The sequence below is a fragment of the Oncorhynchus gorbuscha genome, linkage group LG15, assembly GCF_021184085.1.
Source record: "Oncorhynchus gorbuscha isolate QuinsamMale2020 ecotype Even-year linkage group LG15, OgorEven_v1.0, whole genome shotgun sequence".
Taxonomy (NCBI): Eukaryota; Metazoa; Chordata; class Actinopteri; order Salmoniformes; family Salmonidae; genus Oncorhynchus; species Oncorhynchus gorbuscha.
Genome location: NC_060187.1, coordinates 25586798 through 25603777, shown reverse-complemented (window position 1 = coordinate 25603777; position 16980 = coordinate 25586798). Strand labels below are relative to the sequence as shown.

The 16980-nt window shown below is 42.8% G+C and overlaps 1 protein-coding gene across 1 annotated transcript in view; it reads right to left on the bottom strand.

The window, feature by feature from the left end:
- Positions 1–345: 345 nt before the first annotated feature.
- Positions 346–16980, bottom strand: part of LOC123996796 (carboxyl-terminal PDZ ligand of neuronal nitric oxide synthase protein-like) — a 187309-nt gene continuing 170674 nt past the window's right edge. The window contains exons 11-12 of the mRNA XM_046300497.1: positions 4750–5095; positions 346–3771 (exon numbers count right to left, since the gene is read on the bottom strand). Of these exons, the coding sequence (XP_046156453.1) occupies positions 3132–3771; positions 4750–5095 (986 nt within the window). The 3' untranslated portion in view covers positions 346–3131. The remainder of the gene's footprint in view (positions 3772–4749; positions 5096–16980) is intronic.

Here is a 16980-nt window from a genome sequence, read left to right as displayed (position 1 = left end):
GAGACCAAGGTGCAGGGTGGTAGGCGTACATTTTAAATTTATTAAATGAACACCAACAAAAAAACAAGAAATTTAAACAACACGTAAAGTAATGTAGCGCTCACACAGCAACTAACAAAAAAAGGTCCCACAACAGAAAGTGGGAAAAAGGGCTGCCTAAGTATGATTTCCAATCAGAGACAAAGATAGACAGCTGGCTCTGATTGGGAACCATACTCGGCCAAAAACAAAGAAATAGACAACATAGAATGCCCACCCCAGATCACACCCTGACCTAACCAAATAGAGAAATAAAACGTCTCTTTAAGGTCAGGGCGTGACACTTGTTTTGTCACATAAATTGAAATTAGAATTTTGCAACCAGGAAATTGTGAAGCGATTTCTGCATAGTGCATCTTTAATGAAATTTTTTTGTAGGGGTTGCTATATTTTTGTTAGGGCAAATCAAGGCTGACATTTTAAAGTGAAAATTACAAATGTTAGAAGCATTTTTAAACCTCGAAAACATTACAAGTTTGTATTTCCTGCCATGCAGCAACATTTTCCAGCAATAAGAAAAGTGATCAAATTAAGATCCTACATCTGTATGGCCCAAAATAGACAGGAAAGCTTCTGAAAAGGGAGAAGAGCGCTAAGTTCTCTCCGTTTCGTCCATAAGTTACAGGCACAAGGAGTTTATATTTTCCAGTAGCAAGAGTAACTATTTCCCCAATGTTAAAAAACAGAGAATCATAAAACAATAAAATCTAAATAAATCAAAAACAACCATTTAAATCACAGATTTGTTGTAACACATGGTGACCCAAATGTATTACAAATAATGAATAGAAAAACTGTTCCAGTGAAAGGTCTTCATCAGAACTGTCCATATCTCTCAAAATACACCACAAAGCTTCTCTCTCTCTCTTACTGTCACACACATCCACATCATTGTTGCTCATTATAGCTTTCCTTCATTCAACAGCGGAGTAGTGAAATTATATTGACCATCTTGTAGAATACAAAACTTAAAACAATAACTACAATTATGAATAAATCAATCACAACAAATCAAATGCACAGTATGTGATATCATTCCATTTCAATCAAATATCTTTACAACTAGCTAAATAGAAACATTTTCTACGAGATTTATGACTAAATTGTATTTCAAAATAAATCACTTTCATTCATTTCTTAAGATGTGAAACGATTTTCATATACAGAGACGTTATAAAGGTGTAGTAAAAATATTTCCACAAATGTACAGTATTTTCCTTCACATTTGAAGTTCTGATATAACTTAAGTGGTCAGCATAGTATTGATACAGATAAGCTATGTGTTGATGCTGTAAAATGTAGCTTTATAAGCAACTGTCCTCTTTAGTGTTCTCATTTAGAAATAACAATATAACGCCAACACCCGTCTAGACTCTACAAACAATGATTGATTCATTTCAAATATATCAATTATTGCTTTAGTTTACATCATGATTAGGTTGCCTTATCAAACAGATGATCTAATAACACATTGACATACATATAGCCTTTCCAACATCCAATCACACAAATCCATGTTTTTAGTCACAGACGTTTTCAGCCAGGTCCCATGACCCACGGTTTGGAAAACACTCGGTTGATACAATAGGCTAAGAACAATCTGGATGTAAATACTCCCAATGGTATCAATCTTCATGTTGTCGCCTGCAGCCCCCCCCCTCTCTCTCCAGTCTCAGTGTCTGGCTACTACATTCCAGAAATACTGGGTCCAGACTAATATTCTGTGTGCTGACTGATGGAAGCACAGATCCACAACCACCCCACCCAGGTTAACTAAGCATTGTCTATTAGAGTAGCAGTTCCCCTGACACACTGATCTACGGTCAGTTTTGCGAAACACTGGTTAAAGTCTCATTAATCTCAATCTGTGCTAGGAGCATAAAAGGTCTGTGATAGTGGATTCTATATGTTTGTTCATCTCAGGAAGGAGTGGATGAGAGGGGAAGAGAAGGGGTAGATGAGTACAGTGGTGAGGAGCCTGTAAGTGAGAATAGCAGCCCCAGACAAAGCCTCTTTTCTCTGGGAGAGACCTGCCTTACATTCCCCTCATTCTGTCCTACTATGTGTCCTGTGTGTGTGTTTGTGATATATTTTTCACAACTTGTTTTGTTGCAGAATGACCATTACTTCAAATCAAATGACAAAATAAAGATGACACATAAAAAAGGAAATAAAACAACAGGACTGTGAGTGGCACTACTAAAACAATGACCGTCGATCAACAAACATAAACCAGACACATACACAGGCGAAACAAACCCAATCGCACGTCTCCCACAATACATGTTTCCACTAGAAGGGTGACAATGAGGAACACAGCAGTGGGCGTATAAAAACAGAGAAAGAGCTTGTGGTGTTGAATCATATGAATCAGTGTTTATGTCGTGTTCACCGGCGTACCGGACACCCCCGTAATCCACGCAAGACCTTGCGAGGTGGCCCCGCAAAACTGTGTTATGCTACTGGTTATGTTCACTTTTGTTTTCATATTTAGCGCTGACGGTTTGACATTTTCTGAGGGGCAACAATTATGAAAGATCATAAAAAAATACATTCCGTCTCAGCATGAAAGGGTACTATGACATTCCAAATTATTTATTTGAAATCTAGATATCTAGAATCCTTGGGTATAAATCTTCCTTCAGCATTATCTTCTAAGATTAACACTATAAAACATGACTTAAAACAAGGTTATAAAACAATGTTTGGCAGACCAGGAGGTTTTGGTTCTCTTGAAAAGATTCTAAGCCACTGTGGTCTGTCCCTTCATGATGCTAAAATAGATACTCTTTCCCGGTCTGTCTTGTTCTCTTTACCTCTCTCACACATACCCTTCCTTAATACAATCCTCTACCACTATATCCAACTCCCACTCACATACAAACACACAACATCACAATCTATATCCCTGTGCCCTAACCCAAGTCTAGGGTCTAGTCAAAAACATCCTCTCTCCCTCTTATTTTCTCGCACACACAATTTCTGTCTTCTCTCCCTCTGCCAAGTCCTCACCACATCACTGTCTGTGTGTATGTATCCATGTATGTGTGTATGTTTGTATGTATGTGGTGTGTGTGTGTTTATGTGTGTCTCTACTCAAAGGAGAGCAGGTCGGGGTGTTGTTCAAGCTCCTCTGTGTCTGTAACTGCTGATCCTCTCATACAGAGGGAGCCATTCTCCATCAGCCCATCCTCACTCACACTCAGACTGATCCTGTATGGAGCCTTCAGAGGGGTGGAGGCCAGCCTCGTGTCCACTCCCGGTGCCTTCTGCCTGGGCTCAGACGTCTTCGACCTGTGGGGGTCCGGGTGGTCCTTATGGATGAGGTCTGGGACAGAGAGCTGGAGCTGAATCTGGGTCTTCTCTGGCTCTCTCCTCTCTTCCGTCTCATCCCCTTCCACTCCATCCATCTTACTACTTCCATTTCTCTCCATCTCCACCACCTCATCCTCCTCTTTCCTCTCGCTGTCCAGAGAGACAGTCAGTCCGGTGAATCCGTCTCTCCCTCCATCATTCTCTCCATCCCTCTCTCCCTGGGGTGGGGTATGCTCCTTGCTAATGAGGGGGTTCTTGTCAGGGGAGGAGAGGGAGTGATCAGGGGTCTCAGGGGGAGTGGTGACGACAGGGTCAGATGAGATCATCATGTCCTGGGTGGTCTTCAGGGCGCGAGGAAGACGCTTCTTACCGGGGGAAGGGGGGTCCAGACGAGGGAAGGAGTCCAGAGAGGTATGACTGGAGGGATAGAGAAGAGAACTGTGTCAATCTTTGTGTGTTTCTGTGTCTGTTTAGTAGACAGGGGAGAGAGAAGATGCACATACATCCGTTTTAGCAGTTTAGCTATGAACAAAGCCTAATACGTTGCCTGAACCTGAAATTAATGACTCATTTGTTCAATCCCTCCCTGTCACCCCCTTACTTGCCTCTCTCTCTCTCCCTCTCCCTCTCTCGCTCTCTTGCTCTCTCATGCTGTGAGATTGTGTGTGTTTGTTGACTGTGAGTTTATATTATCAGTGGAATATTTCTCTATCTGTCCCCCATAAATGAGCATATTGCCATGGTGATGACTTATCATTTCCATAGTAATAAGAAGTCACTACAAAGAATACCAGTCATTTATGACTAGTCTGTCTGTACGTGACTTACCACTCACTGTCGCTGACACACACACACACACACACACACACACACACACACACACACACACACACACACACACACACACACACACACACACACACACACACACACACACACACACACACACACACACACACACACACACACACACACACACACACACACACACACACAATCCATATTTCTCAACACATCAGTGTCCAAACACACATCACGGTTTTACCAATTATATGATGAGGATGTGAGTTCGGCAGCGAGTTCAGTCAAGAGACAGACAGATCAATGATCAGCTACAGTATGTAGACAAGCAGCTCATTCTGTCTCTTTAGACAGAGGGAGACCCAAGGCTGCGTGTGTGTGTGTGTGTATGTGTGTATGGTTTAATCTCTGTCTTCAGTCTAACTAACCATTTAAACATCTTAGACTCCGTGGTTATGATTTTAATATGGAGTGAAAAGTTGCTTTTTGAAATAACTAGCTACAGTTTGACTCAGAATAAAACCAATATTGGAGTGATTCTCCAGAGCACAGTGTCTAAAAGTGTCTGTGTGTAATGTGTGTATCCCTCCTTACCTATTGGCAGTAGTCCCCAGGGTCATCTCTTCCATATTGCTCCAGACTGCTCCTACGTTCTTGTTGACCTCTGTGACCCCGATGTCTCCTAGAAGACTGGGCTCCTTCCTCCGCAGCAGGTCATTGACCTTTGCCCCCACCACCTTTCCCAGGTTCAGGGCGTTCTTCAGCCTCTGCTGACCTCCAGCGACAGTGGTGGAGGAGGGGGCCTCGGCAGGGCTGCTACCCAGGGCAGGATTAGCAGTGACCAGGGAGCGACGGGCCGAGGCCTGAGTCAACCTGGAGGCCTGGAGCCCCTGGCCTGGAGCTCTGGAGGCGTTGGAGTTCTCAAACATACTCTGGTCAACTGGAGGGAGAGGGATCGTGTAAGATAAAAGTGAGGCATTTCTAGTTAAATGCAAGGTTTCAGATACATAGAAAATTACAGGCACCAATGGAATGGAACAGATATAAATGGAATGTATAGACAACATTAAATCTCATGACCTGGAGCAAAAGAACACTCCTGACATTCCAATACTTACTGCATCTTTTATGCTACATTGAAGAATGTTGCAAAATCAAAAACATGTTTAAGTATGGCTTAGTATTAGAATGAGCAAATGGGGTGCCACAAGGCACAGTGTTACAACCACTCCATATGGATGCAACACATTACACAACCATCAACAAGTCAGGATGCAAGCAAGGGGCATGACACATGCACATATCCACATCCACCAATCACAATGAAGCAGAAAAAGGGACCACAATGCATTACAGGATGGGTAAATGCACAAAGAAGCGGGTTGTTGTTGGTCCACAGTACAATAATAGATTTCCTTACCTCGTGGAGAAAATAATTTCTCAGAAGGCATTAGTAAGACACAAGTGCTTAGAATGAATAAAAAGTGTATTTGTAAAGCGGGTTCAAAACATTGCGTACAAAGTGTTATATAAATACATTTTAAGTTCTAAGTTAAATCATGTAGCAGAGGGTCTTATGCAGAGTGCTTTCTAATAACCTCCAGTACATATGCTAGAGAAAATGTAGAGTTCAGAATACTGAGCACATTCCAATGGAACACAATTTACTGCCTGATTCTTTCTCGCTGATCAGACAATCGCTCAGGAGCCCTAACGGGCTCATCATAGGGACAAATAGGGACTTTACGGCTAAACACTGGGTTGGATTGTAACTCTAAACACCACATCTCATCTCTCGACAGATATATGGAAAGAAACAGTGAGAGCAGTGAGACAGTACATCACAGGTGCCCTTGACTTCACTTTGTGTTGCGGCTGCAATTCAGATGATTTCAAAGACACTGGCAGCTCCAGAGATCTTAGAATATATTAGTGTGTCTTTGGAGAGTGAGCTAATATGAATCAGCAGTGAACGAAGGGTGTTTGAAGGAGGAAGAGAGAGGGAGAGCAGACATCCAGGTGGTTATTCACACAAACACTGATATCTCCTTTCACTGTTAGAGGCTTGCCAAGGGGATGGATGCTCTGTAGCCTGACTAAAGAGAAGTGCTGTTAGAAAAATTATATTTGATTAAAAAAAAACATGAGCTGGCGCACACCCAGAAAATAGTTTGTGCGGAGGTGCTGACTAACGGCGAATAAACTATAAAAATAAAACAGTTGCACACTACATATAATCTCCCAGCAATTTAATGGTATTTACCAACCTTTCGGCATCACTTCGGCACAAAATGATATTTAACAGAAAATCAATCTGTTTATCTCTGTGTGTCTGTGCGCGTGGTGTTTGTGACAGCTCTCAGCCACTCTTTATGCTAGAAAAGCAGTTCCCACACTTTTCTTAGCTACAATCCCTATCAGAAGGCTGCATAATGATAGAATGAGGATAGTGTTTTAAGTATGGGCGGGCATGATAATAAATAGCACAAACATAGTCAGCTCCATTACACATTAACTCCCCGTTTTAAGACGCCGGAGCTTGTTTGTCTACACCCGAGGCTGAGACTGGCCCTGTACTATAATACATACTGGTGTCCCTCTCCTGTCTCTATCTCCCTCTCTCTCCTGTTTCCCCCCTCTCTCTTATTTTCCCTCTCTCGCTCTCAACCCCCCTCCCTCCTGAGGGGTATGTACTACTGGGGTGAATCTGGAGGGAATATATATATATATGTTTTTACAGCCTACCCTTAGGGATTGTTGCCATGTTAATTCTTAATTAACACTGAAGTTTTTTTTTCTGCTCAATTGCAGAGGTGTCACGTGTGCTCCCTCCCCGGCCTCTAGGTCACCAGGCTGCTCTTTATGGCGCACACCTGTCACCAGCGTTACAATCACCTGAACTCCATCACCTCCTTGATTACCTGCCCTTTATATGTCACTCCCTTTGGTTTCTTCCCCAGTCGTCATGGTTCCTGTTTCATGTTGGTACGCTGTTCGTGTTTCTTGTTTTGTTCATTTATTTATGAAATGTATTCACTCCATGAACTTGCTTCCCGACTCTCAGCATACATCGTTACAAGAGGAGAATAAACATATAGGAATTAAGTACAGAAAACATAAAAGAAAGATAATTAAATGAAGAAAAAAAAGACGATTAAATGAAAGAGACAGAATTCTAGAAAGGCAATCAACTGTTATTTTAGTACGGTACAGTGTGGCACAGCAATTTAAGTAGAGGAGGAGTACGGAAAGAGAGAAAGTAAGAAAGGAGACGTTTATTGAGCAAAAGCAAGGTCAGGGACAGAATGAGATGCAGGGTAAGTGCATTTTCACTCCAACACATATACAGTACAGTATACTGGGTTTCTCTTTATACAACAGGCCAGCGAAGGACCTGATGGAATGAAATGTTTTGTACCAGAGAAAAAATACCCAGGTTAACAGAACAGAGGGAGAAAGGTCACACTATTGAGATGCTCCCACAGCCCAATGAAGCCTTTTTCACAGTAATAGGAAACAAAGTTTAGCCACAACTTTGGAACTTAGAATCATAAGGTCCAGTCTTGTTGGGAGATACTGGAATGCAATGTAACATTCCAATTGGTTTATTTATAATTTAAAGTTTTATCTCAAGTGTTAGTAAAAGTTTGATCTCCTGTCACATAATTGCCTGTATTACTAACATATACCCTTAGAGAGAATGTCCATGACCATAACAACTTCTACAGAGTCAGTCAGAGCCTTATAATCAGTCTTATAGGCTGCTGTTTCTTTATGGACTCAACTTTACTCTTCATCTGAAGAAAAACTTTAGACTTTGTTCTCAGTTGTGAGTAACCCACTTCTGTCACAGTGACTACACACACACACACACACACACACACACACACACACACACACACACACACACACACACACACACACACACACACACACACACACACACACACACACACACACACACACACACACACACACACACACACACACACACACACACACACACACACACACACACACACACAGTGGTGAGTCTTGGGCTGTTAGACAGACAACAGCAGCATTCCTCACAGAGATGTTATCACAGTTTGAGAAAGGAGGAGAGTAGGAGAAAATCACAGGCTGATCACCTGTTACGCGAGTGCAGCAAGGAGCCATGGTAAGTAGCTTGCTACCATTAAACTTATCTTATAAAAAACAATCAATCTTCACATAATCACTAGTTAACTACACATGGTTGGTGATATTACTAGGTTAACTAGCTTGTCCTGCGTTGCATATAATCAATGCGGTGCCTGTTAATTTATCATCGAATCACAGCCTATAAAAGCGCGAAAAAACCACAATCGTTGCACGAATGTCCCTAATCATAAACATCAATGTCTTTCTTAAAATCAATACACAGAATTATATTTTTTGGGATCTGCATATTTAGTAAAAATAAATTCATGTTAGCAGGCAATATTAAGTAGGGAAATTGTGTCACTTCTCTTGCGTTCAGTGTAAGCAGAGTCAGGGTATATGCAACAGTTTGGGCCGTTGCGAACTAATTTGCCAGAACTTTACATAATTATGACATAACATTGAAGGATGTGCAATGTAACAGAAATATTTAGACTTAGGGTTGCCACCCGTTCGATAAAATACAGAAAGGTTCCGTATTTCACTGAAAGAATAAACGTTTTGTTTTCGAAATTATAGTTTCCATATTTGACCATATTAATGACCAAAGGCTCGTATTTCTGTGTTTATTATATTATAATTAAGTCTATGATTTGATATTTGATAGAGCAGTCTGACAGAGCGGTGGTAGGCAGCAACAGGCTCGTAAGCATTCATTCAAACTTTACTGCGTTTGCCAGCAGCTCTTAGCAATGCTTGAAACACAGAGCTGTTTATGACTTCAAGCCTATCAACTCCTGAGATTAGGCTGGCAATACTAAAGTGCCTGTTAGAACATCCAATAGTCAAAGGTCTATGAAATAAAAATGGTATAGATAGAAATAGTTGATGCGTCATAATTCCTATAATAACTACAACCTAAAACTTCTTAACTGGGTATATTGAAGAACTGGGAATATTGAACCACCAGCTTTCATATGTTCTGAGCAAGGAACTTAAACGTTAGCTTTTTTACATGGCACATATTGCACTTTTACTTTCTTCTCCAACACTGTGTTTTTGCATTATTTAAACCAAATTGAGCATGATTCATTATTTATTTGAGACTAAATAGATTTTATTTATGTATTATATTAAGTTAAAATAAAAGTGTTCATTGTTCATTCAGTATTGTTGTAATTGTCATTATTACAAATATATATATATAAAAAATCGGGAATTAATCGGTATCGGCTTTTTTTGGTCATCGGTATCGGCATTGAAAATCATAATCGGTCGAACCTCTACAACGTACCACAGGGCTGAGTGGAGGAGAGTAGGAGACAACGTACCACAGGGCTGAGTGGAGGAGAGTAGGAGACAACGTACCACAGGGCTGAGTGGAGGAGAGTAAGAGACAACGTACCACAGGGCTGAGTGAAGGAGAGTAGGAGACAACGTACCACAGGGCTGAGTGAAGGAGAGTAGGAGACAACGTACCACAGGGCTGAGTGAAGGAGAGTAGGAGACAACGTACCACAGGGCTGAGTGGAGGAGAGTAGGAGACAACGTACCACAGGGCTGAGTGAAGGAGAGTAGGAGACATCGTACCACAGGGCTGACTGGAGGAGAGTAGGAGACAACGTACCACAGGGCTGAGTGAAGGAGAGTAGGAAACAACGTACCACAGGGCTGAGTGGAGGAGTGTGCTTTTATTATTAAGTCGAAATGTCTAGGAGCAACAACGGCTCAGCCGCAAAGTGGTAGGGAACAAAAGCTCACAGAACGGGACCGCCGAGTGCTGAAGCACCGAGTCTGTCCTCAGTTGCAAAACTCACTACCGAGTTCTAAACTGCCACTGGAAGCAACGTCAACACAATAACTGTTCTTCGAGAGCTTCATGAAATGGGTTTTCATGGCTGAGCAACTGCACAAAATCCTAAGATCACCATGCGCCGGCTGGAATGCTGTAAACCTCGCCGCCATTAGTCTCTAGAGTGATGAATCATGCTTCGGCAGTCTGACAGATTAATCTGGGTTTGGCAGATGCCAGGAGAACGCTACCTGCCCCAATGCATAGTGCCAACCGTAAAGTTTGTCGGACGAGGAATAATGGTCTGTAGCTGTTTTTCATGGTTCGGGCTAAGCCCCTTAGTTCCAGTGAAGGGAAAGCTTAACGCTACAGCATACAATTACATTCTGGACGATTCTGTGCTTACAACTTTGTGCCAACAGTTTGGGAAGGCCCTTTCCTGTTTCAGCATGACAATACCCCGTGCACAAAGCGAGGTCCATATAGAAATGGTTTGTCAAGATCGTGTGGAAGAACTTGATTTGCCCGCACAGAGCCCCAACCTCAAAGCCATTAAACACCTTTAGGATGAATTGGAACGCAGACTGTGAGCCAGGCCTAATCGCCCAACATCAGTGGCAGGCCTCACTAATGCTCTTGTGGTTGAATGGAAGCAAGTCCCCGCAGAAATGTTACTTTTGATCATGTAGTGTAGTTGCTGTCTACGGGAGTAGCTAGCAGCTGCTCCCCTAGACTTCCAGTCATGCGCTAACATTAGTAAACCAATGGCTCCAGAAACTACCTTCAAATTGCATGCAGAGACAAACATGATATTCATGAGTTCATCTGACTCTTGCCAAAATGTCAAACTGTCCCTTTAAGTCACTGAACGAGACTGAATGGTGGGTAGTAAATTAAATTTAACATTTGTGGCGATGAATTAATTTAATTGACTGTTCCAAAGTAAAGTAGTGTCTGCACTGTGCACTAACCGGAGATGAAAATGAAGCACTTCAAATAGAACAGGCTAATTATTTTAGATAAGTTATGTCTAACTTTGGAGCCAGACATGACCCAGAGAGCTAGACTTCCTGTTCCCCTGACCCACAGTACAGTAGCCCAGCCACACACTATGCACACCCAGAGCACAGCTATTGTAGGCCAAACATCTATAATTCACACACCCTCGTTTTTTAATATGAATAATTGAAATTAGTGGGTGTTGGGGATGAATAATACCCCCCCCCCCTCTCCCTGTCTTTCTCCCTCCCCAACCCTCTCTCTCGGCCTCTGTCTCTCTATCCCATTCTCTCTTTCATTTTCAGAATTAAGCGGCCATAACATTTCATCAATGGTCTGCTTAGCTCAGTCCATAGGCTGTCTCTCCGTGTGTCTGGATGTATGTGTGTTGTATTGCATCTCATTGAGTCCTACTTGTACAGCCATTTTAAATATTACACTGAGGTTAACTGAGGTTAACTCGAAGGTCTGATCAATAGAGTCCTTCACAAGTTCACCAATAACATCCAATACATACTGTTGTGGTTAGCAGAGATCAACTAGAATGTGTTGGAGATGACAGGAGCGAGTAGAATCAGTGATTCCCAGATCATGACCCCCCCCATTTATGGACATGTCTGCACCCAAACAACAGCAGAAAAACCTCAGGAACAATAATTAATATTCTAACCTCCAGATGTGAATGAACGTATCAAATCCTGTTACAGCAACACTCTCAACAAAGAAACTCTCCTCGAACCCTGTTACAGCAACACACTCTCAACAAAGAAACTCTCCTCGAACCCTGTTACAGCAACACTCTCAACAAAGAAACTCTCCTCGAACCCTGTTACAGCAACACTCTCAACAAAGAAACTCTCCTCGAACCCTGTTACAGAAACACTCTCAACAAAGAAACTCTCCTCGAACCCTGTTACAGCAACACTCTCAACAAAGAAACTCTCCTCGAACCCTGTTACAGCAACACTCTCAACAAAGAAACTCTCTTCAAACCCTGTTACAGCAACACTCTCAACAAAGAAACTCTCCTCGAACCCTGTTACAGCAACACTCTCAACAAAGAAACTCTCTTCAAACCCTGTTACAGCAACACTCTCAACAAAGAAACTCTCCTCGAACCCTGTTACAGCAACACTCTCAACAAAGAAACTCTCCTCGAACCCTGTTACAGCAACACTCTCAACAAAGAAACTCTCTTTGTTTATCTGGAAACCCTGTTACAAGCAACACTCTCAACAAAGAAACTCTCCTCGAACCCTGTTACAGCAACACTCTCAACAAAGAAACTCTCTTCAAACCCTGTTACAGCAACACTCTCAACAAAGAAACTCTCATTTATGAACATTTGAACATCTTGGTCATGTTCTGTTATAATCGAACCCTGTTACAGCAACACTCTCAACAAAGAAACTCTCTTCAAACCCTGTTACAGCAACACTCTCAACAAAGAAACTCTCCTCGAACCCTGTTACAGCAACACTCTCAACAAAGAAACTCTCTTCAAACCCTGTTACAGCAACACTCTCAACAAAGAAACTCTCCTCGAACCCTGTTACAGCAACACTCTCAACAAAGAAACTCTCTTCAAACCCTGTTACAGCAACACTCTCAACAAAGAAACTCTCTTCAAACCCTGTTACAGCAACACTCTCAACAAAGAAACTCTCCTCGAACCCTGTTACAGCAACACTCTCAACAAATAAACTCTCTTCAAACCCTGTTACAGCAACACTCTCAACAAAGAAACTCTCCTCGAACCCTGTTACAGCAACACTCTCAACAAAGAAACTCTCCTCGAACCCTGTTACAGCAACACTCTCAACAAAGAAACTCTCCTGAAACCCTGCTACAACAACTCCACTGATATTCCACAAATCCCCACAGCCCACTGGAGGTTGGGCCCCCCCTACACAGATAGCATTCAGACACGTCATAAGCATGACAAAAATGTTTAGAACTACAGAAAAAAAAATATTATGGCAAAATGTGTAGAATAGCATGAGATTAGCTATAATATATCTCTCTACCCCATGGCAATACATATACATATACAGTGAGGGAAAAATGTGATCCCTGCTGATATTTCACGTTTGCCCACTGACAAAGACATGATCAGTCTATAATTTTAATGGTAGGTTTATTTGAACAGTGAGACACAGAATAACAACAAAAAATCCAGAAAAACTCACATTAAAAATGTTATAAATTGATTTGCATTTTATTGAGGGAAATAAGTACTTGACCCCCTCTTAATCAGAAAGATTTCTGGCTCCCAGGTGTCTTTTATACGGGTAACGAGCTGAGATTAGGAGCACACTCGTAAAGGCAGTGCTCCTAATCTCAGTTTGTTACCTGTATAAAAGACACCAGTCCACAGAAGCAATCAATCAATCAGATTCCAAACTCTCCAATGTGGCCAAGACCAAAGAGCTCTCCAAGGATGTCAGGGACAAGATGTAGACCTTCACAAGGCTGGAATGGGCTACAAGACCATCGCCAAGCAGCTTGGTGAGAAGGTGACAACATTTGGTGCGATTATTCGCAAATGGAAGAAATACAAAATAACTGTCAATCTCCCTCGGCCTGGGGCTCCGTGCAAGATCTCACCTCGTGGAGTTGCAATGGTCATGAGAACGGTGAGGAATCAGCCCAGAACTACACGGGAGGATCTTGTCAATGATCTCAAGGCAGCTTGAACCATAGTCACCAAGAAAACAATTGGTTACACACTACGCCGTGAAGGACTGAAATCCTGCAGAGCCCGCAAGGTCCCCGTGCTCAAGAAAGCACATATACATGCCCGTCTGAAGTTTGCCAATGAACATCTGAATGATTCAAAAGACAACTGGGTGAAAGTGTTGTGGTCAGATGAGACCAAAATGGAGCTTTTGGCAACAACAAGGAATGCTGCCTATGACCCCAATAACACCGTCCCCACCATCAAACATGGAGGTGGAAACATGCTTTGGGTGTGTTTTTCTGCTAAGGGGACAGGACAACTTCACCGCATCAAAGGGACGATGGACGGGGCCATGTACCGTCAAATCTTGGGTGAGAACCTCCTTCCCTCAGCCAGGGCTTTGAAAATGGGTCGTGGATGGGTATTCCAGCATGACAATGACCCAAAACACACGGCCAAGGCAACAAAGGAGTGGCTCAAGAAGAAGCACATTAAGGTCCTGGAGTGGCCTAGCCAGTCTCCAGACCTTAATCCCATAGAAAATCTGTGGAGGGAGCTTTTTTTTAACCTTTATTTAACTAGGCAAGTCAGTTAAGAAAAAAATCTTAATTACAATGACGGCCTACCCTGGCCAAACCCTAACCCGGATGACGCTGGGCCAATTGTGCACCACCCTATGGGACACCGAATCACGCCCGGTTGTGATACAGCCTGGAATAGAACCCCTTCCAACAATGAAAGGCTGCACTGTTTTCAGACCCTAGTCTTTGAGCTGACGAGGGAGGACGGCCTATGTACCCTATCACCACAGATAGAGGTGAATAGCTTTTTGTTTTCATGCATAGGCTCACACACACGCATGTGCGTAAACAAGCACAAATAAACACAAACCCCACACAAACAGACCCACCAGATAACCTCTTTATATGTAGACAAAATGGTTGGGATAAAGCATGCACTGATATTTTCACTAGATTTCAATTATGATGTGAGAAGATGCAGGGAGCTCAGAAGAACATGGTAAACATCTCCTCTGTAAACAGTAAACACCAACAGCAGCAAAATATCAGAACTGAAGAACAAAATCCTGTTAGTCTCATCTTTCTCTCCATCCCTCTCCTCTGTCTCTCCTTCTCTGTCGATCTGTCTCTCTCTCACTCCCTCATCTTTCTCTCCGCGTGGGTTCTTGTTTCTTTTGAGGCTGCAGTGACAGCCTCAGCCTGTTACCTCTGCTACGCTTCTCTGGAAGGTCTTCAATGCTGCCACATAGTGTGTGTGTGTGTGTGTGTGTGTGAGAGAGAGTGGCAATGTAAACATTTGTTTTCCATGCTAATAATGTCCCTTTGAATTTAATAGAGATGGAATCTCTTTCATCATTCCAGAAATAACAAGTTAGTGTCTCTAAAATCCTACACACAGTTAGGACAGATGGGATGGACACCCCATCCGCCTGCCAATAAAACCGCACAGCTGTGTGTGTGTGAGTGTCTATGTGGGTCTATGTGCATGCGTGTGTGTGCTGTCTGGTCAATTCCACAGCAGCTTTCCCATTCTCCCTGGGTGATCCACTCTGGGAGTGTGGCTTTAATTAACATTGCCACTAGGCCACTGGGTGTGACAATGACAGTGACGTTGATGACTGTGGTGCTGATGTGTTGGCTGGGCGCGCATGGACAGAGAGACAGGTCTGAACATTTCAAAGTCTGCTCGGTGTCACTGTGACCTCTGAGATCTGCCACCACCCCTGCAGCATCATGTGACGTTTCCCAGGACCCTGTTATCTCTGCTGTCACTAGGAGAAACCATCATATGTCAGAGGGGTAGGTAGTCAGCAGAACTGTCAATATATTAAGAGTCACACAAACATTTCTAACCGGCTGACTTTGCAAGACTTTCCACAGTGGCAGAGCTGTGTGTGTGTGTGTTTGATGGGGCGTGTGAGTGTGTGTGGCATTTTACACAGTGTATGTACAACTTTAGAAGAGCACCTGTCTAAATATTAAACAAATAATCATTATCAACTCCAGTGATGTGTGTGGTCTGTGTGTGCCTTTGTGTGTTAGTCAGGGTGAGTGATGAGTCTTTATTGGTAGATTAAGTGTTGGGGTGTGACTAGGTTCAAGACTGGGGATCATTGATTCAGGTCTGGAGCCAAACGCTCCTATTAATCATCAACACGTCCTTCAGCAGGAGAGGAGAGCAAAGGAGAGGCGATTGGAGAGGAGAAGAGATGAGGGGAGAGGAAAGGAGATGATAGGATAGGAAAGGAGACAGGAGATGAGGAAAGGAGATGAGCAGAGAGGAAAGGAAAGGAGAAGATAGGAGAGGGGAGCTGGTGGGGATAAGAGGAGAGGAAGAGAGGAAAGGAGGAGGATAAAAATAGTATACATGGGAAGTGTTTATCCCAGAGGGTTGTGTGTGGGTGACTGGAGAGGAGAGAGGAAGAGAGGTGAGGGAGAGGCCAGAGGCTGTTGTGTGGGTGACTGGAGAGGAGAGAGGAAGAGAGGTGAGGGAGAGGCCAGAGGCTGTTGTGTGGGTGACTGAGGACACTAGAGATTGAGGAAGGTGAACAGCTGGACCCTAGCCTCTAGACCTGGAGGCCTTCTGAGACCATCACCATGCTTCACCAACTAACTACTGGATGAGTACAACCTAGAAACCTTCCTCGCTAATCCACTCAAGGAGATCACAAAAGGGGTTGATTGTAGGTTGTATAACTATTCACACATACGCACACACTCTGGGTCAGGTGGGTTATACATACAGGAGAACAGAGACTTCAGAGATCAAAGTTTGATCAAAGGTTGAATTATTTTAAATAACTGTAAACTTCAATTCTCTGCTCTCTACTCTACTGAATCTGATGCAAGAGATGAGCTGAGGATAACTGACTGATGTAAACTGACTTGACCTGCTTTGGGCCTTTTACTGTATATGATTACTTCTGTAACCTCTATACTACCCACACACAGTGTTGTCCTATGACCATGCGGTGAATAGGGTTTAATAGGAGGAACATTTGGCAGGTGCTCTTAGTCACTGTTAGTGCACAAGATCTTAAAGGGGAACAGTTTCTGGCGGGCGTTCTAGTCACTGATACGACACAAAGTCCTATAAATGAATTACATTCCTAGAGGTCTGAATAATCCAAGGTTTACATACATTTGTGCACAAGGTCTTAAAGGGGAACAGTCCACATATGATTCCAAAAAATGGGTTATTCAGAAACAAA